This window comes from Thunnus albacares, chromosome 8 (assembly GCF_914725855.1).
Source record: "Thunnus albacares chromosome 8, fThuAlb1.1, whole genome shotgun sequence".
NCBI classification, from domain to species: domain Eukaryota; kingdom Metazoa; phylum Chordata; class Actinopteri; order Scombriformes; family Scombridae; genus Thunnus; species Thunnus albacares.
The window spans coordinates 30692265-30720101 of record NC_058113.1 but is presented as its reverse complement, the minus strand read 5'-3'; the positions used below and the strand labels follow the sequence as shown (position 1 = coordinate 30720101).

General features: G+C 43.7%; 1 protein-coding gene across 1 annotated transcript; it reads right to left on the bottom strand.

The window, feature by feature from the left end:
- Positions 1-1247: 1247 nt before the first annotated feature.
- On the bottom strand, positions 1248-12034 carry onecutl (one cut domain, family member, like). Its single transcript, XM_044359997.1, has 3 exons — positions 11555-12034; positions 9704-11103; positions 1248-2629 (listed from the first exon to the last, which is right to left on the bottom strand). Exons 2-3 carry the CDS (start codon positions 10746-10748, stop codon positions 2319-2321), a joined length of 1356 nt encoding a protein of 451 aa, XP_044215932.1. The 5' UTR covers positions 10749-11103; positions 11555-12034; the 3' UTR covers positions 1248-2318.
- Between the last annotated feature and the right edge of the window lie 15803 nt (positions 12035-27837).

Here is a 27837-nt window from a genome sequence, read left to right as displayed (position 1 = left end):
ACCCCCAAAAACTCCAGGAACGAACCCTCTTGGAACTGAGACAACTGGCAGAAGGGCTTGGCATGTGGAGGACGGTGAGATCACACTGAGTTGGACATAGACAGGAGTGTCTGCGCTGCACTGGGGCGGAGGAGGGGGGGGCAAGTAAGGGAGAGAAGGGGGGAGGGAGGGTGTCACAATCATGCATTTCCCCAGGCAGACACACAGTACGCATGTTTGCATGTGACCCTGAAGGACTCGCACTCAATGGGGCCTTCAGATGGCGCTTTAAGTGGGTCCGCAGATACTTTACACACTCCGCCAGATGGCATTGGTCTGGACACAACTTTACAAGCAACCTGTGAACCTAATGGATGCCACGTTATTATTATTATTATTATTGTTATCATTATTATTATTCATAGTATTATTATTATTATTCATAGTATTATTAATTATTAATATTATCACAACATTCAAACAAGCTTTGGCCTTGGCGTTAAGAGCTGACCACAGAGACATTTGCAAGAGTAAAGAAATCCCCGTTATTCTACAAAAAAAAAATCAAAACAAAAACAAAGGCCAGGCCTTAAAGATAGAGAGAGATACTGTACGTAACATCACTGGGTGGGCTGGGCTGGATCGGGTCGGGACCGGGGTCGGGGTCGGGTACAGGTTTTTAGGGATTCAGGCCGTACATTCAGGGAGGCAATGTTAATCTTTGGTATTACGATGGGATTCTACAGCTAAAAGTGCCCATCAGAAAAAGTCTTCAGTTTCACACAGACATACAGAGCATTGTTAAATAAATACTTACAGTATATAGATAGCATAAATAAATAACCAAATAAATAGAGATAGGAAAGAAAAATGGAAAACAATAAATACACAAATGCAGTAATAAATACGTTGATCAGATCAGCAATTGCATTTGAAACGTTCTTGCTTCGATTTAACTATTGGCTATAAGGAGGCATGTTAAAGCCTTTCCTTTGTGGACCAAAAAAATGACCTTGTACGTCAGCAGGGCTGAAACAAACTGCCCCGCACTTCCAACGTGTTTCTATAAATAGAGCGATGTGCTTGAAATCTGTACAAAAAGGGTTGAAAGAATCACATTCCTCCATTTTTCTAGACATCTGTAAAAAAAAGATTTCGTATTGGAGCAGAGGTGTTTACAGTTGTTTTGGAAATGAGTGGAAAAAAATACTGCAATGTCACTATACATTGTGTCAGGTGTACCTCTTCCCTCTGGAGCCTTTGTGTTCAAAGTTTGTTTTTTCCATTTTTTTTGTTTTTTTTTTGTTTTTTTTTTGTTTGGCTTGAATTTGAGTCAAAAAAAATGGCTGTGGAGCTTTCGTTTGGAAGCTCAGTGAGAGAGTCTTAAAGCTAGACGGTTGCACCAATAAATCTGTTTCTACGTCCTACTTGTGTTTATTGATTCTATCCTGGTGTATGGCGAGATGCGCTGCGGTTTCCCCCCCTTGAAAACTCTGATTCATTCAAGGCAGGACCATCTTCACAAAAAAAAAAAAAAACCCAAAAAACCCCAAAAAAACAGGAAAGGCTCCTGTTGATGGTAAATGATTGACAAGTGGGAGTCACACAGAGACGCTACAGAGCCCTCCTGATAATTCCAGGCTCCGCACTTAGAACACCGCCATACAATCCTGGGAACCATCACCATGGAAACACATGCTAAGAAAAGGGAATTAGGTTCTTCACAAAAAAAAAGGAAAGTAAAAAAAAAAAAAAAAAAGCCTTTTCTTCCTCTTTCACCTTGATTCTTGAGGAAAAACAGGACCATAAGAACATTGGGGGGAGGAGATTAACGTCTTTGGATGATGGTGAACACTTTTTGATTAAGAAGTTACACAATGGAGCTCTCCAGATGTGAGCAAACGGGCACCTCTTGATTCTTCACGTTTGGAGAGATGACTATAGATTTGAAGGTACACCAAAATATGCTTCCTCCTGATTTGTAATACCCTCATTCTCTCTAATCTACATAATCAAAATAATGCAATGAGATGGTGTCTATGTAAGGGTGTGACTCTTCTTTGAGTCGAATCATCTTCGCACCCTTGACTATACAAAGCAGGACCTCACATCCTGCGGTCATATCACTCTGGGTATCGCCCCCCTTCCATTTCAAGGGAGCAATCAACTTTGGTTTGGAAAATGCTTCATCTTCATAAAATCATCTATAATAGCTGGCTCCGTCGCTCCTTCTGATAACGAGGAGGACATTTATTACGGCTGATCTCTGCCTAGACCAGTCTATGTGCCCCCTTGCTCCCTCGGCACCCTCCCCGCCGCACCTCCTCGGTGGTCCGTCATCACGCCGTGCTGCAGGACACTACGGAGGAGGAAACGCTGGAGCCCGAGGAACCCGTGGAGGAGGGACGACCCTCGTCCGCCCACTTATTGAGGTTGCGTCGGCGGGCGTTCATGAAGAAGTTGCTGACAGTGGAGAGCTCCAGGCCCAGCTGCTGGGAGATGGTGATCTGCAGCTCTTTGGTCGGGCGATGGTTCTCCCTGAAGATGGCCAGGAGCGTGCGCCGCTGCAGGTCCGTGAACACCAGCCTGGTGCGCTTTGGGCCCTGGTTGCGCTCCAGTTTGCTCTGTTCTTGCTCCTTCCGCTTGCAGGCTGCAGGCAGATGGATAAAAGATAAATTAAAAAAAAAAAAAAGGAAAGGGGAAGTTAGCTAACAGACTGGCTGGCTAACTAGGACAAATGGATTAGACTGAGAGAAAGTGGATTTGTTGAAAGAAAACAGATTAGCTAAGCAACTTTGATTAGTTAAAAGAGATGAATCAGCAACTTGTTTCATTGTGCAGTAAAGGAATCAAGATGTTCAACCTATCACATCCTATTGCCAGCGAGTTGCTGTAGACTGCTGGGATAAAGCAGATATCTACATCCAGTCCAAAAGCTCTTAAAAGATCCTCATGGTTTTCATTATACTCTTCATTCTCCCTTTGGAGAACTGTGTACTTTTTTACATGCATCTGGCCTGGAAGACAAAATCGGGCGTCGTCATGTATTGACGATGGCTCCATCTTCCAAAAAATGAATCACATACAAACTCATAAACAGCTGCAGAATCAAATTTTCCAAAAAAGAACAATGAAGATAATTTTTCAGCCAAAATCCTTCACCGTCAGCATTTCTTTTCTTTTTTGCTACAATGTAATTACTGCTTTTTAACAATACTCCTGCAACTCATTTGTCGGTTGCTAGTTAAAGTCATTACAGCGCCGGGCCTGTTTTACATTTTAAACTGCAATCTACATTCAAATGAGAAAATAACAAACTCCAGAAACACTGAAGAAGAATCACTCGCTCACATGTTCAGTAAGAAGGGACTGAATAATCAACAATTATGCGTCGGATGTTCTAACATCTTGTAACTGTTAGTTTACTTTAATTAATATATTTATGTATCTGCTTTTTCTGTCTTCAGAGGATAAAATGCTAAAAAGTCGTTATGTCTCGCTGAATTAATTCAGTGTAAAAGTTGGCTGAGTTCAAACTTTTTTTAAGCAGTGATAAAGGTGATGAAGTCTTCTGGTAATTTGTTCTTTTTAAAGTCTGTCTAGTTTACACTGAGCACAAAATAAAATAAAATAAAAAAAAAAACTCAGGGTCTGGGTTAAACACCGCTGTAGCTGCGGCAGCTCGCCCAATTATATAATCGATATTTCCTCACGAAAAGTCAGAAATTTAAAATGAATAAATAAATACAATACAAAAAAAAAAGAGAAAAAAAGCCAGTTTTGTTCAGTGAAGAAGAAAAATAGCCTGATGTGTGTGGGCTGAGAGCTCAGATCCATTTTGAGAATCAGACGAGCATTTTGAATTCAGGCTGCATATTTCCTCTGCATATCTACCGCTGAACCTTTCACCTCTAACACGCTGTAATTCTGTATTTACAGGAAACACAACACCAACCTCTGCCTTTGTGTACCGAGCCAAACTCCCCCCCCCCCCTTCCTCCCTTCCTCCCTTTCCCCCCCCCCCCCCCCCCCCCCCCTCTTTCTCTGTCCATCTCCTTCCACTTCCTCTCTTCCCTCTTTCCCTTAGTGGACACTTCGACATCATTAGTTTCTCATAAAAGTCATTTACATGTGGCGGCAGTGAGTGAGTAATAATCACTTTAGAGGGGGAACTAATTTATTTTCTATTAAAGGCGGGTTACGTCAGGGGTGAGTGAAACAAGCGGAGTCGGCATTGCCCGGGGTGTTTAGAAGCCTTAAGTGGACTAAAACATATTTGGGGGGAGTCGTGCAATTACCTAAATGCACACTTTTAAGAGGTTTCAATCAGCGCCGTGCAGTTGAGTGACTGTTTTGCTGATGGTATCGCGTTTCTAAGTGTAAGCACTGGTGTATGTGCGCACACACAACACAACACAACACAACAAGGCACACACACATGCACACACATACACTAGAGGGAGGAGGACCAATGGATTAGTGCCGATACTGGACTTTTTATTTAACACAAGCCTGGAGGTCTGGAAACTGGAAACTAAGGTGTTTTTTCGTTCTTTCTTTTGCTTTTCTGCTAATTGATCTGATGTTCTCGTTAAAATAATATAGTGATTATCAGGTGTTAACTAAGGAACTATAATGTCCGTGGTAGTTTAGATGCTGTTTTACAGGCTTTAACCTCACTTAGAGGAATAACAAGATGAGTCATTGGGATTTTTTTCTCATGAAAACAAATCTTGAGATGCTTGTTATAAAATATCTCTGACTCAATGAACCAGAATATTTTCTAAATTTGAGTTTTGCCTCACAAAAAGTAAAGAGATTTACCACCAATATCTAATACAAATCACCATCCTTTATCAAGAATATTCCAGAAATTAACATCTGCATCGTGAATCAGGCTGATTATTATTAAAATCAAGAAAAATATCAATGAAAACCCTTCAAACGAGCCATTTTCTAGTGGAAACTGGATGAAATAATCTCGCTGCGCTGGCAGATATCTTCACCTGTTTGAAGAAAACAAGGTTTGTGTAACTCTATTATTGACAAAATGACTTGATTAGATGGAGATATCAGCTAAGTATAACCTTGAAATCCCATATTTCAAACCTTAACACACAATCAAACACACACACACAAGCTTACAAACATACATTGTATAAAACCACAGAGAGAGAGAGAGAAGCAGCCTTTCGGTGTGAAGCCGCGCTGACACGCGTTCGATTGATTGGCTTACATCTTCCCATTGAGAAACATCTCACACAAGCGAGGTTCTGCTGCTGATGTTTACTGTATGACCGGCTCTTCGCTCCTAAGAACTCGCAGCGGCAAATTTCTCTCATTAGCCGAGCGCTTGAGAAATAAGTGTGACCTTACTGCCGTCTTTTCCACACGAGTGCCATCACAACAACAACAACAACAGCAACAGCAGCAGCAGCAGCAGCAGCAGCGGCATCAGAAGGTCCGGAGCTGTGTGTGTGTGTGTGTGTGTGTGCGTGCGAGAGCGTGGGCTTTGATTGCTCTGACATCCAGCTGACTTTCTGAAACTTAAGCACTCAACTGGACATGAATAAATCTCGCGAATGTGAATCCCCCCCCCCAACCTCTTCCCTCCTCCTCCTCCCCCCCTCCCTCTACGTTCTCCTCTAAAATCATTATCTGAAGGAAATGTTTTGACTTGGGGATGCACTCTTGTCAACTTGAGATTACAGGGGCCTGTTAGCTTTTAGGCATCCAGAGCTCGTTTGCATTTCTGAGAGTTATCGAGCGACGTCTCATTAAAACCTGAACAGGCCGAGATGTCAGAAGCATGTCAATATCACTACAAGTGAAATATTTTTTTTTTTTCCTCCAAATGTTACATTTTTCACGGGTGTTATACCATCCGCATCGTCAATATTTCTGGGTTTGGGTGGGTGGGGGGGTGGTGGGGCTGCAGTTATATAGAAGGTATATACAGCGGTGCACTCTCAGCTCATGTAGTAATGAAAGGAATGACATGATAGTGCTGGCTAGCTTGCTTGTAGTGTGGATTTATGGCTTGTTGGAGGAGTCGGGGTGTCCTGACGCTCTCCTCCTCCTCCTCCTCCTCCTCCTCCTCCTCCTCCTCCTTCGCTTCCATCCCATCCTTGGCTCTCTCTCTCTCCCTTACTGACGATCATAACGCCGACCATTAAGTAAATGCTTCCTTATGCTGTAATCATGTGTAAAAGGCTCACAATTACCATGCTATAAATCCCCGGCACTGGGGCTACTCCTGCAGACATAAATATTCCCCTATAGGCTTCTTATGATCGTGGGAACAGCCCCTAATCATGATGTATGCCCCTGTCTCGTGTTGCTGAAACGTGATCGAAAGCCCTTTCCCTACCCCCCGGCGTCTCAACCTACACCCCCCCCCACCCCCCCACCCCCCACCTCCCCTCCCAGCCAGAACACCCCCCACCCCACCCTCCTCTCCCTCCCTGTCCTCTCCCTCTATCCCCCCCTCCAGCCCCAGCCCACCCCCTGCTGATTTCTTGGGCCAGGGGCTGATAGAAATTATTGATTAAATCTGTGCAGCTCAGACTCCTCGACCCACAGAGGCTGGTTAACCCCTTCAGCGCCTGAGTGGGGGGAGCTGTAAGAGCCAGATAAAAAAAAAAAAAAACAAACCCTGTTTGTTTGGTGTTGGCGCAGCTAAGGCCACGTCGACCTGTTTACAATTCCTGATATGCAAATGGAATCGGCTTTGACCTTTGAGCCTGGCTAAGCCCGAATGTGAACTGTACGCAGCGAGAGGAGAGAGGTGGACCGGGCTTTGTGGCTTTCATTACCGTGGGGGGTGGTGCAGGCGCTGGAGCCGACACGTAAACCGCATTGACCTTTCTTATTCATTTAGACCTTTAGTCAAGGGCTTCGGCCATCATCTTTAAAGTTATAGTCTCTGATCCCCCCCACCCACCCCTCCCACCCACCTCCTCCACCCTCCGACTTTAAGTGTCGGAGCATGGCTGTGTGGTCTTTATCCTGCCTTCTTCTCTCGACTAAATCCTGATTGCCTCCTCCACAGCCTGAGGTTGGGCTGGAGATGCATCTCATATACAGCGCAGTAATCCATAGAGCATACACACACACACACACACACACACACACACACACAAACACACACACAAACAAGATACTGCGGATAAATCCGAGGGATCACCTCCTCCGTGTTTAGCAAAATGTCTCTGCAGAAAAACAATTATTTGAAAGACAAAATGGCAGCAAACTATGTTCCAAGTAGCCTCACAGACAGACAGACTCTGCAGTGCTCCATACCAGAGACATAGTTATGGAAATAACACGGCGCTGCTGGCTGACACTGAAGGGCCTTCTATGTATTTAAGCGAGCGCTGCATTAAGGAGGATCATCTTAAAACTTGAGGCGTGAAGCAGAGAGCACTTGAGCTATCTTCAGACTGGGGGAGCACAGGGCACCGCGCATTCTAATTCCAGTCTCGATTCGCCGATGCGGCCGAGGTGTGTGTGGGCAAGGCGTGCTGCTCTTTCCCATGGAAATCAATAGAGGCTTGTAATTAAACAAAAGGGGGTTGGCCAGAGGGGGGAAAAAAAACAACAACCCCCTTCGGAAAGTAGGTTATGTAGAAAAGTGCCGAGCTGTCCAAATTGTGGCTTTGCCAAGAACTAAATATGCAATTTCAGAGTGTGTGGGAGCAGAGAGAGAGAGAGAGAGAGAGAGAGAGAGAGAGTGAGAGAGAGAGCATCGTCAAACATTAGCACACTTCTCTGTGTAGGGACTTTAATTTTTTATGAGTCTGATTGATCGGCTGCTCGGACTTCTGGAGCACCTGACTCGTTAAAATAATGTTTGTGTTTGTAAAAGATGAAGAAACAAGGATGCTGCAAATAAAGAAAGAATGATTGATGACTAGCAATCCGCTCAAAGGAACAAAGGGCTGTTTTTATCCTGAGGAAGATTAGATTTTTTTTTTTTTTTTTTTTGTGGTGTGGACAGGAAGAGACGTTTTGCATACAAAGCATTCACACGTCAGCATTCATCACACAACATTTGATGTCGAATTACAGAACAAACCCCGCAGAGATAACTCATCTTTAGATAAGAGGTTTGATTGCTGTAACGTTTGCTTTTTTTTTTTTTGCTGAATGGAGGATGTACACATGTGCTCTCAGAGCCAAACAATCAAAGATCAATAATTGTGAAGGGATTGCAAGAGTGCACAATCATTACCTATGAACCCTATTGTGTTTGTTGGGCTTAATCAGTCGAGCTGCTGACAGAGAACGAAAAAGCAGTGATCAACCGGGCAGGCTCACACACACGTACTGCTCACAGACCCCCGCAGTGAGCAGACCACTTGCAAATACACACACACACACACACACACACACACACACACACACACACATACACTCGTCTATGCTTGTCTCATGTTACTGTGTTCACTTGGATCTCTTTCTGTGCTCTCCGTGTATCAGATGGGTCCTCGGTCCCTGTGGAGGGACAACACTGTAACACGGCACTGTACAGCGTGCTGTCGTGTCTTCAATCCACATCCCCAAAGAATATTAAATGTCAAGCAGCAGATTTCAAAAAAAAAAAAAATCTTTACCCCCTGAAATATGTATATATATATATGTAACCAGGCCCTGCAGCTAGAGATTATTTTCATCATGGCTTTATCTGATAATTATTGTTATGATTAATGCAATTAAATGTAGTCAGATAAAAAGTAAAATGCTCATCAGAACTTCCCAGACTCCACTGTGACGTCTTAAAATAGCTTATTTTGTCTTACACACAACCTCAAATGTATTAAAGCAGAGAAAAAGCAGCAAATCCTCACATATGAGAAGCTGAAACCAGTAGATGTTGATGATTAGCAAAACAGTTGCCACTTCCTTCCCAGTTAGTCGACTAATCGTGCCTCCACTTTTTTTTTTTTTTTTTTTCTTCTTCCCTCCTTCCACATATGAAGAATCTCACACAAACCTACAAGGTGCTGCCTCTGAGCCGGGACAACATTTGTATTTAGCCTCGCAGTAATTGCCCTCGGTGACGACGTTGATAAAAGACGTCTGGCAGAAGCTCAAGTCTAATTTGCATCAGCTACCTTTGCCAACTCAACTTCAGCCGCGCGCGCTGAGCAGATATAAATCACCGCTCGAATTAATCAATCGCTCCAGAATGGCATATCTGCACAAATTATTTTGTGGGCTCAAAAGCGATTAAATTGCCCAACCGCTGCTCACGCTGATCTTCATGCTTCATTTAAGAGGAGGGCAAATGTCTGTGGCTTTTTTTATTGTAGCTACTGTACAAATCAATAGGAGCTGTTTGGGAGCAAAGTAAACAAAGGAACGGCACATATGGCCCTTTCTTGCCCAAACTGTCCTCAATGTGCTGCTAAGTTCTTATTATCCAGGCTGTTGAGACAATAGACAAACCAGAGGTACATTCAGTGGTGTGAAGAAGGGAAACATCAGTATGATGCTTTTGCTTTTCCTCATGTCTCAACCTGAGCTGCATACTGATTAGTGGAGAGGAGAATTTTTTATTTTTTTTTGGAAGACATGGAGAAGGAAGGTGTTTGGGGAAAACAAGGAGAGAGTGTGTCTGTTTGTTGTTGTGGGGTTTTTTTTTGTGTGTGAGCATGAGTGTGTACGTAGATACAGTATGTGTGTGTGTGTGAGGCAGATAGAGAGCAAAGCCAGTTCTTACCCTCCAGCCGGAGCGAGGCCATTCTTTGAAACTCGGGTTCCTGGAGCCAGCGGGACATCCTCTTAAAGGTCTCGCGGCCAGACTTGAGCTTGCCCCAGGGCTTGGGGTTCCTCAGGAGGTCAGACAGAGTGCCCTGTGACCTACACAGAACCCTCTCGGCGAAGATGGCCTGGGGGATGCTGTATCTCTTCAGCTCGGTGATGATCCTCTGGGCCACATCCCTGGTGTTGATCTCCTCCCCGGCGCCGCCTCCGCCGCCCTGCGAGCCCGGCAGCATGCCCTCTCCGGGCGAGGACGAGGCGGACGACGAGGAGTGCAGGTGCTCGCCCATCTTGGAGGCCTGCTGGCTCGGGTGATGGTGGGGTTGGTAGTGCTGGCTGTAGATGTGAGGGTGGTGGCCCGGGGCGTGCTGATGGGCCTCCATTTTGTTCAGCTGATGCCCCACTGACACCTCGCCTCCTCCTAGGCCTGGTGGGGACATCTCGCGGGCGAAATCCGATGTCCTGCAGAAGAGGTTCCCCCCGTGGACGTCGTACCCGCCGTGGAGCATCTGACCGGCGTTGCCATTGGGGCTGTTGCCCAGGCTGCCGTAGCCGTGCATGGTAGAGCCAAGGCCTGAACCTGTGGAGGGGGGCGACAGGCTTTGGGACATGGCCAGGTCCTTGCTGTAGGGGTTGTAGAAGTTGGTGCTGAGGCCTCTGTCCTCACGCATGAGGGTAAAGCTGCCGATGACGTTGCTGACAGGCAGGCAGGGGTGGTGATGGTGGTGGTGGTGGAACTTGTCATCAAAGGGCTGCAGGGGCGTCAGGGTGGTGTAGGTGCTGCCGGCGCTGGACGGGGAGTCACCGCTGTAGCCCAGTGCCGACATGGAGTGGTCGAAGCCCGGCGGACGAGGCTCATGCTCCAGAGACATGGAGGGACCCCCGAGGGAGGGCCTGGGGAAAGCAGCTGAAAGGTCCCGCGAGTGCAGCATGGCCCTGCCGTCCTGGCCGTGAGCCAGTTCGGAGTGGCTGTGGAGGGACATCTCCCCTAGACTCCCATCCATCTTCAATTTCAGCAAATAAATCTGTATTTCTTACCCCTGCGCGTGTTGTTGCTCTTCTTCTTGTTATTGTTGTTCAACAGCCGGGCTAACAGTCTGGAAGGTCTCTTGTTACACCAGACTATGGATTTATTGATTTGTGAATTAATTGATTTCCGGGCTTATGGGGTGTCTAATTAATTATCTGATAACGTTAAGTACTGTCTTCAAACTCCCTCAAACTCCAGGAAAACGAGTTTGCAACCGCATCAGGAGCTTTAACTGTGATTTTATTCTCACTTGAGCATCAGCACTCTGCTCTCTCTTGTCTCTTTGGTGCTCAGCTGTGTTCCTGGGCAAGAAGCCTTCGCTTTTGTGCCTGCGTGAGACAAGACAGCCGCTGTTACTCCGCTGTATTTAAACTTTCATCGCTACAAACAAGGCAAACAATCGCAAAACGTTGGTCTCCTCGGTTTAAACCGCTAATTTACACTAATGCATCGCAAATGATAACAACGACAGAAGCGTTTGAGTAATCTTCCCCTCACACATCCCGATAAAAAAAAAAACACCGATACCAATCTTTTAATCACTTCAACCCAAATCTCATCTCGGATTTTTTTTCTTTCTTATGCAAAGTTATGAATACAGAAGTAGCGCGCATGCGAGACGCTGTTTGCATATTTACTCCACATGTAATGAATCTGAACGATGCGTTAACTAAGCAGCAAAAAAAAAAAAAAAAAAAAAAAAAAAAAAACATGATGGCGATTCCGAGACAAAAAAAAACACACCGACATGTACGGTTAATGGAGATCTAAATGTCCTACCTTTATTATCCACTTCTCAGAGCGCGTCCGCGGCTGTTGTCCGTCCTGTGCATCTCTCCCGATTGTGTCGCCGAGCAGCCCTGCAGATTCACACAATTGGTCCGCTGCGCCCCGGGGTGCAACATTCACCAAAACCAGAGTGCAAACACCATCTGCGGTTACAGACCAATCTCTCTCTCGTTCTCTTCGTTCCCCCTTTTTTTTTCTTTCTTCTTCCTCTCCCAGTCTTTGTTTTCCACTCCACAAAAATTCTCCGGGTCTAGCCTCGATTTTTTCGCTCTACACTAGCAGCTCTCCTCTTTTTCTTTCATTATCTCGTGAGATTTTCCTCCTCCTCCTCCTCTTCCCTCTGCCTGCCACTTCATCGATCTCACCACCAACTCTTTCTCCTTCTCCTCCTCCTCCTCCCCCTTTGCTCACATTGACTCTCTGCTTTCAGTGCGTCACGGCCTTAAAAATCTGACAGATGTGCGATGAAATTCCTACTCCAATTAACCCTTTCTCTCCGGGGGGGGAGGGAGGGAGGGAGGGGAGGGGAGGGGAGGTTTGACGAGGGGAGGGGGGAGAGGGGGGGGGGGGGGGGCGGGGGAGGTGTGGAGGTGGAGATGCTCCCTTTCTCATAACCCCACAGGTTAAGCCTTCTTCAGCTGATTGCATGCACAATTTATGAATTATATGCGCACATCCTGGTCATTGTGCTGCGCTCGGCTCCTTCATTGTGTCTGATCGATGGATTTTCACAGGCTGCAGCTAATGTCGTTTTGTTCTTTTTTTATGTAACAAGTGATGTCGTTGTTGGCAGTACTATTGTCACTGTGAGCATCATCTGCAACATAGAGATAATACACCAGCATTTCAGGTTTTCTCTACTATTATTATGTGTGTTTTTTTTTTTTAATTATTTCTATGATTTTAGTTGTAAAGTTTTACTTCTAATTTCTGATATCAGTAGGAGACTCGATTGGAAAACCCTGAGATGATTAAAAACTGTATTAAGGGTGAATATGCAATTATGAGAATCGCCTCACTAACTTATTGACTCCAGAAAAAAAAAAAATCTATCCATTTACACTCTGCTGCGTGCCATCTTCTCACAGGCCACATCTTGTATTTTTTTTTTGTCTTGCACCACATACTCCAGAGGGATGTTGCCTTTATTTATTTATTTATTTATTTCTCCAGACTCCTCTTGTTAGTTTAAGACAAATGTAAAATCCCACCTTTCAGGAATAAATGCTGTCAAGTGACGCTGGTGTTTAGCTCAGCTCTTAATCAGCACTCTGCATTCACTCCGCAACGCCAACACTTCAGTCTGGAAAGTCCCTCAAACAAGATCAATGCGACCCTTTTTTTTTTTTTCTTTCTCCAGAAGACCCTCGACCTGCTGCTGGTGCTGCTGCTGCAGCACCGAGCAGACACACTGCAGGCCGTGCGTGTCCACTGAATGTAATATTGCGTAAATGTAGATGTGTATGCTTGATTTGGTGTCTAATTTGTGTGATTTTATACACAGACTGCGTGCAGATGTGTGCTTGTGTGCACTTGTGCATGCTTGTATACGCGTGTTCACATGATTTGTACCCATTTATGTGTGCTGGCGCCTGTACGTGCATATAAGCAGCAGCATGGATATAGTGTGTATAGTCAGGCCTGTGTGCGTGTTTGTGCGCGCCTCAGAGAGAGAGAGAGAGAGAGAGAGAGAGAGAGAGAGAGAGGGAGAGACACACGGACAGACAGAAGCAGGGAGGCAGAGCGCATACTAATCATATCTGTCTGTCAGTTTAATTTTCAGAGATGAGCAGTTCTGGCGTTTGGAAACAGCGGAGCGGTGCGCGGTGTGGGACCGCCGGCTTCCCGGAGCAGATGCTGCCCTATCGATCCGCCCCGCGCGCATCCAGCGAGGAGGGATGCGCAGTATGGATGGCGAGTAGCTGGAGGTAAAAATGGTCAACGGCTACAGAGCGAAAATAAAATAAAAAAAAGGTCCTTTTGGAGGGTCGGGGTGAAAGTTCACCTTCTGTGGCTGGAAAAAAAACCCGAGAAGGCAGACTGACACCCGAGATTCAAGGCCCCCCAAAAGTTTTTGTTTTTTTTTTACACTGTGGGGCCTGGAGGGAAACTGACACCCGGTGGGGCGTTCAGGGTCCTGGTTGGTCAACATTAGGCTCCACATTCAGCCACTTATAATATAACAGGCCTATTGGAATGAGCTCATGAATAAACGAGGAGGAATTCCTGCATATTGAGAAATATACATTCCAGCCTTTTAAGCTAAATCCCCACATTATAACCTCAAAAATCTTATCTCACCATTATAACCAGTAGGAAGCTCATTTCCATTTGGAGCATTTAGCTGATGCTTCTCATTCAGAGTCACTTTGCTCGCAGTGAGAGAAGCAGCAGCAGCAGCAGCAGCAGGATCAGCAACATTACGGCCAAATCATTTACATTTCAGCCATTTAGCTCAAGCTCTCAGAGGGGACTTACAGTGAAAGCAACAGTAGAAGCTTCAAACCCGCCATTATCGATACAGGCAATAAATAAACTGAGGAATACTCACATTTGAGCCATTTAGCCGCAGCTCTCATCCAAAGTGACTGTAGATGCGGAGGGTGTAGCTTTTAATCTGAAGCCGATATTGATGGCGTTTACATTTTTTTTTTAACCATTTAGCTGATGCTTCCATCCTGAGGGACATGTAGGACTGCATCAAATCCTGCATTACCAATATTACAAGCAGCCAATAGCGAAGAGGTCAAGGGTCAGAGGACATTGGCGTGACCTTAAAATGACCACGAATGTGCTGGAAAATAAATAGAATCAGCCAGAAGGGATAGAAATGGTTTTTATTTCTGGTAAAAAAATGATGGAAAAAGAGAGATAGAGAGAGAGAGAAATGGCACAGAACAGATGAGACTCAAGCCTGCGAAGGAAGAGTGACTTCATGAATTCATATTTTATTATAAGGAGAGAGAAATAAATAAATAAATAAATAAATAAATAAATAAATAAGGAGAAGCTTGGTGTTTTCTGCAGCTCGGACGTGCTGTGCATGCTGGCCTGCAGGCCTGCAAACATCCTGCAGCAGCAGCAGCAGCAGCAGCAACAGGACGGAAGAGGAAAACACACAGTGCAACATTATTCATCCTGAACTTTACACTCGCCTCCCAAATCTGCTGTTTAATCACCGAGTAAATGTGATCACTTATTGGTAAATGATAATGGATGGAGAGCACGCGTGGGGTTGCAGTTTTGAATGAGATATTGACTCCCTGTTTGCAGCAGCGGAGTCATAAAAAAAACAACAAAAAAACAACAACAACATGTAAATGACGCATATTTCAGCAGCGTCCAGCAGGGAAGAAGAAGCTAATCTGCGGGATTAAAAGAGCAAAAAACTGCTTCCTTCAGTGTCTGATGAGCTGATGTGTGAGTTTTGTGTCAGTTATTACGTCTTTAGAAGGAAATCCGGGTGTAAAGACTCATTCAGACGTAAATATGTTGTTGTTTTATTTCCAAATAATAATAATAATAATTTAATTGATAGGAGAGACTGGTGGTGTTGTTGTTATAGTTTTATTATTAGACTAAATCAGTGGTTTTGTTTTAATTTAATCTGGATATCCCATGCATTATTTAATCACACACACACACACACACACACACACACACACACACACACACACACACACACACACACACACACACACACACACTGTAATGGCTGCAAAACATGACATCTGAAACTAAGCCATGCATGTTGCCATGCCTTGTGTGTGTGTGTGTGTGTGTGTGTGTGTGTGTGTGTGTGTGTGTGTGTGTACTGTACACACATACAGTACTCATACACATGCAGTGCATTCATGAAAAACACAAAACAGTTCATTTTCCAAGTGATTTATTGTCATATACTGTATATATATGATACATTTAAGACGTGTTGGACAGTCAGTATTTTATTTTGAAAAGGAATTGATAGTTTTATTTAAAAAAAAAAGATAGAAAAGTGGTTTAATCTCTTTCAATACTTTAAGTGGCGAAAATGAACTTTGCACAGAAAAACCAAACACTGCAAAATAAACTTTAAAAAGATCAAATGAAATAAAATAAAAGGCTTCAGGTGTGACTCGTCTATTATGGCTCCAAACTGACGGGAGTTAAAGGAAAAAAGATAAAATATAGTTTTCATCAGTGTTGATTGTTGTTTTCTTCATCAAACTCACAAATATCCATCTGCTGCTGCAGTTTACACTAATGTTCATTTGGTTGACATTATTGTGTAGCTGCATTCATTTATATCCTCGATGTTTAAAAGTACCATAATATACCGAATATGACACATCTGCTTTTACAGCCGTTTTGAACATCACCTAAAAATAAATTTCTGCGCCTCTTTTCAGAATATGTGAGGAATGTTTTCACTACAGGAAAACTAAAAGAGGCTGCAATGAAACAAATACAAACTGACGATATTTAAGTTTTAATTTCGTCAACCTGCCACAATATTTTCCTCCAAAATCCACTTTATTTACCAGCAAAAGCAAATATTAAAAAGCAAGAGTCTCTATTTATTTTTTTATTTTATAATAAACAGAGTTGAGTTTCACAGCTTGTAGTGCAGCTTCCTGGTGTTCAGAGTGTGATTTTATTTGTTAGGATAAAACTTTTACAGCAAGAAAATAAAAACACACAATGTTGAGTTAAAGAGAAAAGTATTTGTGAAGCTGCAGGTGGAGTTTAAACTAGTGAGAAGTTGATATAAACTCCACAGTGTGAACTCAACTTTAATATTTCTTCCTTTTTCTTAAACTCCTATATCATCATATATATATCCTAACATCTTTACAGTGCTATTATTATTATAATAATCACAATTACTATCACTATTTTAATTTATTTTTTTAAACACACTGTTGAAATGTCATCACAATAAAATCCTGCTTTTATTATTTATTTGTAAATAATATTTCTTTAATCACATTTATTGTATTTTTTGGAGGGGAGACTACAATATGGTTAAAAATAGTTTATATATATATATAACATATCAAATTAAAAAATATATCGATTTTTAAAAAATAAAACAGCAAATTTAAAAATTCTTGCCTTCATTATTAATCTAAAGCAGTTAATTAACATTTGAAACTAATTTACTTTTGAAAACCTTTCACAATATAAAATGACACTGTTCTGCTCTTCCTCCTTATTGTTGTCAACTTCCTTTTTTTTTTTTAAAATTTTTTTTATTTCTCTCCCATCTCAAACCAATCGATAAAATCAATTATTACCAAGAGACCTGACGTTACACACATCACAATGCGAATAATCAATAACTGAATTAATTTGACCAGATTAAATCTACAGGAAAAAAAAGAAAAGATAACAATAATGATGATATTAATGTTAGAAATTAGCATTGATGTAAACCTCAATATTGACCCAACGCGTCTAATATCAAACAACCTGAGAGACGCACAGATAGAGCGTATTAACCTGCAGTCAGTGTAACATGAATATTGATGATCAGGAGGTTAAAAAGCCTCTTTCATCAGTCTGATATCATATGTTACGCAACATAAAAAATTATAATGATTCACATGACTCACATTGATCTTTCTTTGGCTCCTTTTTCCTGTTTTTTTTTTTTTGTTTGTTTTTTTTTTAAAGGCTGGATATAAACACACATCACCTGCAGGCAAATATGTGTCTATAGGCCTACAGTTGATCTGCATTGACAGCGTGTGGCCTGCTGCTCACACACACACACACACACACACACACACACACACACACACACACACACACACATTTCTACCTGGATATGATCACACTTCTTATTATTAACATCTCCTTAAGGAGCATTTTCCACACTTTTATATTTACAGCAAAATAAATGAAGAAAAGCCTGATTTATAATATCTGTATAATTCCACAAATGTCTGACAGTATCAGCAACAGATGCTTTCCCTTAAATAAGTGAAATAATTACACCAAATAAAGTAAAATACACTAAAAATTCACGCCTCCATCATGTCCAAAATGTAAAACAGTGTAGCTGCTGTTGCAGGAAACTTTGTGAATCATGATAATCACTCTATTTTTATTTTTTTTAACCTCTATTATTTGCAGGTTTAGTTGCAGTAATGATCGTGTACGCCATGATGTGGAACTTGACTTAGCCAGCGTGAATAATGTTATTATCGATCATATCTGGATTAATGCAAATGCACTAGTTTAATTCACTGGATTCGCCTCCTGTGCAGATGAGCCAATAATGCGCTACAGCAGCAAGTACTGGAGGGGGGAAAAAACCCACTAAAAAGTAGTCTCACCTGCAAAAAAAATCAAACACTAGATGAGGGGGATATATTTAAAAAAAAAAATAGCTGAGATTTTTTGCATCATTAGTTTAGTTTATAATAATTATCTTTGGAATAACTTAAATAAAATTCTCTAAAATGTAGCAGCAGAGCTATTTCATATGCATAAAAGCTTTTATTGTGTTAAAAATAAAAGGTTAAATATATATAAATATATACATATATATATATATATATATATATATGTATATATATATATATATAGGAAGAAGGGATGTGTGGGTGAGTTTGTATTGTTTGTTGTGTGAGCGCGCATCCGGCCATGAGCGCGCGATAGCAAGTATCGATCCGCGCATTTTAAACAGCCTCCTATTTGCCCTACAACTATTTTTCATATAAAATGTAAATATCTCCCTGTGTAATTGGCTCCGCGTTCTTTATGCAAATGAAATTATCTGGTGGCCCGAGCCGCGCGAGGATGAAGGAAAAACTTTAATTTATGCAAAACGGAGCTCAAGGGGGGGTACAAAGGTCGATAAGTTGAACTGAATCTGAGTTTATTTCTTGTCTCTTTGTTTGTTTGCTTATTTTTTTTTATAGCTCCGAGCAAGCGCTCTAAAAATCATTATAAGTTTTTAAAAGTTGAGCAATTAGTTGTCTCTATCATACAGCAGGAGGAGTTTGCTGAGGTCCTACTTTTCTACATTTGTCTCCATTTTTGTTACAGGTGGAAGTTTTTTTTTTTTTAAAAAGTTGAAGTGTGAAGACTCAGCTGTTCATCAGTGCAGCATTTCCTGCAAGTTTACAGTCTGCTCAGCTCACATTTGGTATGTTATGTTTAATTTTTTGTTTAATTTTGCATCTGATTTGATCTATAACATTGGTGTTTTAGCAAATTGATTTATCAGCTGTATTTTATTGTATTTTTTATAGGAGGTAGGTATTAATTTTCATACAGTGCAGTAAACTGGTATGGGAACAAGCACTTTTCCAGGTCATTTTGAAATCTGATTCACTTCAAATGAAAAATAAATCTAGATAATTGAGTCAGAAAGCCAGTAAATAGGTAAATAACTTAACAAAATAACACAAAAAAGCAGCCCTTCCTGTTTATAAATCATTTTAAAGACTGTAAAATGTGAGCAGAGTGAGCCATATTTTATAGAAAGCTTACAGCTTACATTTAAAAAAAAAAAAAGGAAAACAGTGAACAAGATGGGGCCTGCACCACACACACACACACACACACACACACACACACACACACACACACACACACACACACACACACACACACACACACACACACACACATGCATTTCTGGGCCTGTAGTGCTGCTCTTGCAGGCTGCACACTCACACCCATCACAACCAAACACAACAGGAGCTCTGCAACCAAATTACACAGCAAACTGAGCAAACCGCCTTGCTACTATTTTCCCAGATAAGACGCCATGCATATGTCAATTTCTGATTCTGCTGCCTAGTGAAATCCCTCCAACCCCTCCTCCTCCTCCTCCTCCTCCTCCTCCTTTTCCTCCATGCAAACATGCAGACACACCCACTCGTACGCATCAACACAAACATACAAATAAACAAGTCTGCATCCTCCTGCCTCCCCTCCCTCCCTCCCTCCCTTCATCCATCCCTCCTTCCATCGTGACCTCCACACCTTCCGGTCCCTCTCGGAATAAACGAAAAAAAAAAAAAAACGCCTTTCTCGGAAAACCTTGGCGTGCATCTTAAGAAATCCCTCACTGCACGCTGCTTAACATGGTCACTCGCTGATAAAAATACCATTTAAAAAGCATCTACATATCGATCGCACACACACACAAAACACACACACACACACACACACACGCTGAGCTATTTTCTGCTATGATAATGCATGCTTTTGCCTCGGCCTGTCAGCCTTACAGAGTGTGTGTGTGTGTGTTTGAGTGAAGGTGTGTGTGTGTGTGTGTGTGTGTGAGCTCCTGAGTGTGTGTGGGTGTAAATGAGTGTGTCTCACAGCCGAAAAGTGTGTGTCAGTCTCTCCAGCCAGTCAGCCAGCGTAACTCGGTGGGGGATCAAAGGCAGCAAGGTTTCTCTCTTTTTCCCTCCTTGGTTTTCCAGTCAGGTCCCCCCCCCCCCCACCACCACCACACCACCCACCCACCCACCAACCCCTTTGCATCCACCCCCCCCCTCCTCCTCCACCTCCTCATCCTCCTCCTCCTCTTCTCTTGCATCCGCTCCTCCGCTTCCCTCTCTCCTCCTCTTCCCAATTATTCCCTGATTTTCCTTTCCCCGCTCGGCTGTTAAATCCACTCTGCATCCTCTTTCTCTCTTTCTTGGGCCGCGGCTGCCGCTTCCTCTCCGTCCGTCCGTCCGAGGGCGAGGAGTGTGTGTGTTTGTGTGTGCAGCCTCGTCCGCCTCTCTTTCACTCCCTCTCCCTCTCTCTCTCTCTCTCTCTCTCTCTCTCCCTTCTCTCTTTAATCAGCATGTTAATAAGAAAGGTAACTAATCAATACATTCAATGGCCTGGCTTGGCGATTGATACCATCTCCATCCACCTCCCCCTCGCTCTCCGCTGCTAAACACACACACAGAGTGACACACACACACACACAAATACACAGCTGGAGGACTGTCTCGGGTGCCAGGGCCCTCTGTGATAATTTAGTCACTTTATTTAGAAAACACATTTTTAAAAAGTCGAGCAAAGTGATTTAAAATCTTTCAACAATTTTTCAAGGAAAGGTTAAAAATCTGCTCAGCAAGAACAACAGATGTAGTACCAATATTGGGGCTTACAGATGGTGGTGAAAGTCCAAATGTCAAGGAATAAAAATGGCCTTCGGAGCAGAACTTTCTACTGTGAGGGCACTCCTAATACTAAGATAGAGGCTGTTTCACAGTCCAGGAGCCACAAAGGCTTGATTCCCTTTGAGTTTCCCTTTGCAGCGAGACTGAAAAACAACAACATCGGTTGCTTGTTCAAAAGCTTAAATAGATCTTGTTTATCTGGATAAGGACCTCTTGTGGCCATGCAAATTATACCTGTTGTTTCTCTGAAGGAAAGGTGAAAGCAACAAGATGTTGTAGGTGATATGCCAACAGTTAACACTGGTTTCTTTAAACCGTGATGACTAAGTAGGTTTTGTGCTGACAGATGAGAAAACAGTCATATAAATCATTTTTTAAACGCATTTAAAATGCACAGAGAAATGATTTTATCTAGCTGGTGGGGGCCACTACATCAGAGAACGCTTGTGTAGGACATATTTTGTTGTTTAGTTTGGAAGACTTGTCGGTTTTCAAGCTGAGGTACAAAACAACCAGCAGCTTTAAGTCAGACGACCTCAGAGACCTAGAGGAGATTTGAAGGTTTAAGGGGTCAGAGATGTAAGATGTGGGGCCACTGAGTGCTTTAAAAACAGTAAAATTTTAAAATCAATTCTCTGCTGCGCTGGTAGCCAATGAAAAGAGGTCAGCGCAGGGGTAAAGTGGTCTCTCATTGTTGGTTTTAGTGCAGCATTTACTTGCAGCTGGGACAAACAAGACAGACTACTGCCAACATGTGAGGACATACAGTAGGTGACAGGACATGAAGGTCTGGACAACTTTCTCCAGATTATGGGCCGAGAGGAGAAGTGGGATTTTTTGGAAATTGTCCACAGCTGAGGGAAACTAGATCTAAACACAGAAGTGATTTACTTCTCAAAGTTGAAATCAGAATCAAAAACGACACAAAGATTTTTGTCAACCAACTTGTCAAGGTTTGTAGTTATTGCGACGGTTGAGTTTTTGCAGGAAAAGAAAATGATCTCTTGTAATAAATGACCATTTCCACAAATGTTTGGGACTGGATTCAGTTTGTACTTTTGATTTTTTTGCTTCATCTTTTTATCCTCTTTCACTCTTTCTCCAACCATCAAAGCCCTAAATCCTCCAATATGAAAATTTCGGTTGCCAGTTGCTGTTAAAGGCCTAAAAAACCTTTCTATCCAGGAAGACTTTTTCATCTTATTACTATTTTCTTTATGTTGCATGTTCTATTATCATTATCATCATCATCATTATTATTATTATTATTATTATCATTATTATTATTATCATTAAAGGTATGATGATATTTGGCCAGGGAGGTCCATGCAGCCCTTTAGGGCAAGAGATAGTTTGAAGTCACAAGGGAAGGGAATATTTAAGAGCTGAATACTCGCACAGCTTAGGGCTGCAAACAGAGAAACATCTCGCCTTGTACCAAAGCAAACATCCACTTCTATCTCCCTCTCTCTCCAGCTCTCCCCAATATTATTAATAGATAGGAGGGAGGAAAATACACAAGCGCACACACAGAGACACATAAGTCCTCCCTCCTCAGGATATGGAACTCCAACAGACATGAAAACGCTCAGGCTCCTTCTGAGGAGGACATAAGAGGCATGGCACAGGATGAAGGGAAATCCTTCATACAGGAAGAACACAGGCAACAGCCAGAATGCAAGGTGGCCTTTCAGGGCCGACTGGATGGGTTTCTCCCCATGACCCTCAACCCGACACACACACACACACACACACACACCAACACACAAACCTCCCGCCCCCTTCTGCGCTGCTTTTTTGCCTTCTGGTAACTTCTCTCACAGTGCAGTGTGATGTAGATCCTTTTACATTTGTCTCCCAGTTTATATCCACCACCCCCCCCCTCCTCCCCACCCCCCCCCCCCCTTCTTCTTCTTCTCCTCCTCCTCCTCCTCCTGCTTCTTCTTCTGTATCATTTTTCACTCGCACAGTGGAACAATCGATATGTAGAAAAGCGCTACAGTATCATGTATCATTGTGGAATATGTGATATAGATTATGGCCACTTCATGTTTACAGTATTTTTCTTTTGTACTGAGCATTTGTTCTGCATTTAGATTGAAGGGTTTCACCAGTTGATCATTTACAACAGAAGACTGTATCTGTAAAAGATATGTGTGTGTATATATATATATATATATATGTACAGGAGATATATATAGGTCTTATCATGAGTCATACTTTCATAGCTGTAAAATGTGAATTTTTTTATCTCAGCATAAAGCAGCTCATATACTCGGTATGCTACATTTAATATTAAAATGAGAATACATACATGAACATAAATGTACTCCTTGTTGTGGACCTTAAGAACTTATTGCTGCATATTTGTTATTTTGACAGGAATAAAACCAACATCTCTCAACCTCTTTTGTAATTTAATAAATTGTACATTTCGGTAAATTGCATTGGTGCTGTAACGAGAACAGCGTCATGTTTTTTTACTGTGATTGTCAAAAGACAGTATCCTTCATCTTCAAATTCAGGCCATATGTTCTGGACAATGACTATTTGAATAGCGCTTTGTTTTTCAAATCAATATTTTCATATATGGTCAACGACCCTTGTGAAATCGCACGGGTGTCATAAATATTTTTCTGGGAATGAATTTTTGAGAAAAACTCAATGATGTGAAACCTGAAACCTCACATGATCTCCATAAAACTGAATTCACAGCTGCTTTCCAATTTTATTCTGCCGTAATGTAGGTCATAAACATACGTAGAGCTAAAAAGCGATTTGCAGACTCTGCATTGATCACAGCCGAGTAGAGAGAAGATGGTGGACTACGCTCTCTATCTCTGATATTGTCTTTCTATATTCCTGCCTCGCCAGTCTCTTCCTGCGAGCTGAGGTCCAGTTTCATTGTATTATCTGCATGTCCGGAGCATCCCAGAGGGGCTGCAGAATGACCAGTGGCCCCGCTGACCCTCAGAGCTGCTGTCACCCTTCATCACCCCACTCTCCATCTTGGATGGTGTGGTCACCTAGCAACCAGGGCCAGGGTTCGCCGCTCATGGACCAGAGGCTATTGGGAAATCAATCGATACGCCTCGGCCCAACCTAGCGAGCTGCCTGCCTGGCTGGCTGGCTGGCTGCCCCCCCACCACCACCTCCTCCCCTCCTCGCACTCTCCTCCTCCCCCTCTCCCTTGTTATGGCCAAATGAAGACGATGCAGTTCTCACTTTTCCACACCTCGCTGTATGTGGATATCCTGTTACTGGATAAGAAATGCCTCTGCTTGCCAGGGGCTTGCAGCTCTCCAGGCTGATGTATCTGTCCTGTCAACTGGCCTCCATTTCCACCAATGTTTGGATTGAGAGGCGGAGAGACAGCAATTAATCAAATTTCAGAGGAGGATTTCTTTCCTATCACGGTATCGGCCATGAAGAAGTGCTGACCAAAGATTACACTGGTGCACTATTGCAGCCCATCCCACCCCCCACACCACCCCCCCGCACCACATTTATGAATTTCTTTCAGCACATTGGAGCACTCCGGTGTTTCTGAGAGCAATAACTCCATCACTCCAATCCTCCATTGGCTCATACTTTGGATCATTTCCACATGGGTCTATGTGAATCTAATTAGAAACCTATCAGACATGAACGCAAAGATCACTTTCATTAGCAGAGCAATGATAAATGTTAAAGGGATTACAGGATCCCCAAAAATAAAGACAGAGATTTTTTTTAAGCTCATAGAAACATCTAGAGGCTCAGATCTGTTTAGCAGGACCTCTATTTATTATGGAGGTTCCCCATCCGCAACCTTTACAATCAGGCTGGGGTCAGCAACCTTTGATCCCCTCCGACCACGTTGGGAGGATGGGCAAAATTCGATCACCTTAAACAGTTTAAGACAGAAGGCTCAGGGAGAAGGAGAGGATGATGAAAGGATGGGGGAGGACAGAGGGTGGAGGAGGAAGAAAGAATGGGAGGAGGAAAGAGAGGAAGAGGAGGAGGGGTGAGGTTAGCACTGACAACAAACCAGTGCTAATCTGTTCTCCGATCAGAGCCATCAAACTGAACGGCTCAGCTAAAAGAGAATCTGGTGGTCCATCTGGGCTGCTGAGTGACCCCCCCCCCCCCTGCTCTTCTGCACTTTAGAGGTGAAATCCTATTTCAAAACACCTTTAACCTTTCAGGGATTCCACCTCTGCTTTACATTCTAACAGATATATGAACTATAGTCATTTTATTCACTCATTTTCACTATATAGAGCCAAAGAAGGCAGCATCAGACGGTGCTGAAACAATTAGTTAGTTAACTGATCGGTCAATCAAGAGAAAAACAATTCTGAAAACTGAAAAAAAAAATTATTAATGAAATATGACAAACATTCGCTGCTTCTAGCTTTCCAGATCTGAGAATATGATGCTTTTCATTCTTTCATATTTCTCTAAATTGTAAAACTTTGGATTTTGAACTATTGGTTGGACTAAAAAAGCAATGGAAAAAGTTTGGGTTCTTTGAAAATGTGATGGTCATTCTTCACTATTTTCTGACATTTTAGAATAAAAGAATAATTGAAAAAACAACTAAAAAATAATCATCGGCTACAGTCCTAACTTTATGTCCGGTAAGGGAAAGAATGCGCATATCCGCAATTAATCAAAAAGATGGGTGCAAACACTGCACTGCATTGCATTAAACAGCAGATGCGCACCACACTTGATGCCAAACAACAACAGGCAGCTGCAGTGCCCCCTCCCACCTCCAGATTAGGCTGACAGATTTCTTGACTTTTGTTGTTGTCCATCCCTTCAACTAAGAAGATGATGCTACCTCTGTTGTGGGGTTTGCCAGATCCCCAGATGGTCATCCAGCACGTGGCTGGAGGTGGGCCGTGAAATGACCCCCCAGCTGGACACTGTGGCCAGGTCACTGATCTCTGAGCCTCCCCTGACCCCCCTCCTCCTTCTCCTTTTTTAGGGCCAGCTGCCATCGCAGCAGTCCTATCCTAATGGTGTTGGATCTCCCCCCTCTACGACCCCCGCATCAGCGGCTAGCCAGGCCACGGGGAGTGTCCAGCTGCCCTCCTCTCCTCCTCTCCCTCAATCCACTGGCCTTTCACTGGACACAGGAGAGCCCGAGGGGGTGGGGGCAGAGTGTAAAAGGATGGGCTGGTCTGATTTGCCCCCACCCCCCCACCCCAGTAAAAGGGAGGAAAAGGGGCAGATGAGAGCAATAGCCACAAGGATGAGCCATGGCCACAGAGGCATGACATTGACACGGACGAAAGAAAAGAACCTTTTAACCATAAAAGTGGAACAGTTGCCTCTGGAAATCAGAGGCGACAGTAAATGTATTTGTGAGTGCCGGGGTGTCTCACTCATTGTCCCCATTACATGTCCCATAGAGTGCAGGAGAGGAGAGGGGGGACAGGCTGAAACTAAATGGGCAGAGGGAGGGGATGATGCTTAAAAGCATTCTCAGTGACATATGCAGACATGCATCCACAGGAAAATACTGTTCGGCTGTGTGCAGCTAATGTGCTGCTGCTTCCAGAGAGCCCGGTACAGTTGGATGACTTGGCATGGGCCCACCCGGCACAGGGGGAGGTATGCCTCTGCTGGGCTGGAGCCTGGCTGCCTACTGAGAGAAGGGGCTTCTGGGTTCGCTTGCCTGGAGTAATGTCGATAAATCAATAGGACACACGTCACTGCAGGCCCAGAGAAGCCACATGAAACTGTCATTGATCGGCATAAGGTGGAGTGTGTGTGGGGGAGGAGGGGTGAGGGAAGGGGGGCTAGGGGGTGAATGGAGGTGTTGGGATGGGAGGGGTGAGGCTGTGGGGGAGGGAGAATCCAACTGCAAGGAGCCCAAGGGTCATCTATCCCCCCTCTACTCCCTCTTCCTCCTGCTCCTCTTTCTTCCTCCTCCTGCCCTAACAATGAAGGCCGGTGCATGGATGGGGTGTCAAAGGTCAGTGCAGTGGCCAGTGGCCCCTGAACAACACTGCAGAGCCACGTGCCCGTCAATAGCTCGCTGTCACAGCTCACAAAACACAGAGTGCCTCCGGTGCTAGAGGACAACCGCTGTGTTGTCCACAGCGGTGCAGCTTGGTGCTCGCAGACAGGCTGTATTCATGCTTGAGTTTAACCCTGCTGTCATTCAAGCAAATCCACTGCGATTTGTGATTGTCAGTGATTGTGACTGTGACTGTGAGTGCTGCAACAATGAGAATACACCAGCACAAAGTGGGAACCCTCAAAATCTCTGTAAACTGGATGCTTGTACTCCTACTGTACAACACTCTCCGAAACCGCCATTTCCTCCTCTGCAGCAATGTCGGCAACCGCAGCAGCCTGATACAGGGCCACTGACCGTAGCGAGAAGCCACAGCTGATTGCGTCCCCTCCCACTCTCTCTCTGGCTCTCTCCCTCTCAATCCTGCGTTTTCAGCAGTAGTTTCGATTGGCGATCAATACAGCACATGATCAACACAGGCCCCAGATCATGATATCCATCCCCTTCACTTAGGACCGACCCAGCCCAGCGCCACGGCTCTGGAGCCAAGGAGCCTCCGGTTCAAAGAGGGTTAGAAGTTCAGTGCCCACCACAGTCAGACAGACGGAGATTCAGCGATCGTCTAGGTGTCAAGTTCTCCTGACAGTCTGTCTGGCTCAGCCTGCTGGGTTTTGATCTGAAGAAAGCTTCGGCTAACCTCGACCATCAGCGCCACTCCCTCCCTCCTGCCCGCCTTCGTTCCTCACTCCTCTTCTGTATCTACCGTGCTATATTTCTCTGTTCTTGCGCCTACAGTTGCTCATGGTGAGTTAATGGGCAGCACATTGATCATGCTTGCTTGACCTCCAAATTGGGGTCAACCAGGCCTCATCTCCAGTGTCAGGACACAACTGCCGATTTCAAACTGTCATCTGTGCTTGTTTTTCAGAAAATAACCCAGAACCCGGATTTGCACCCGACTTGCAGCAGCCCAGTTTGCCTTCGAGCGTCCTTCAACCTCACAAGGGAGAGGAGGAGGTCACTGAAAAACCTCCTAGAACCTCCTTCCTCTCTCCCATTTTTTCCACTCATTTTTTCCAGCGAGCTATTAACCTTTATGTAATTTCTTTAATTGTGGAAGTTGACGCTGCGCTGGAGCC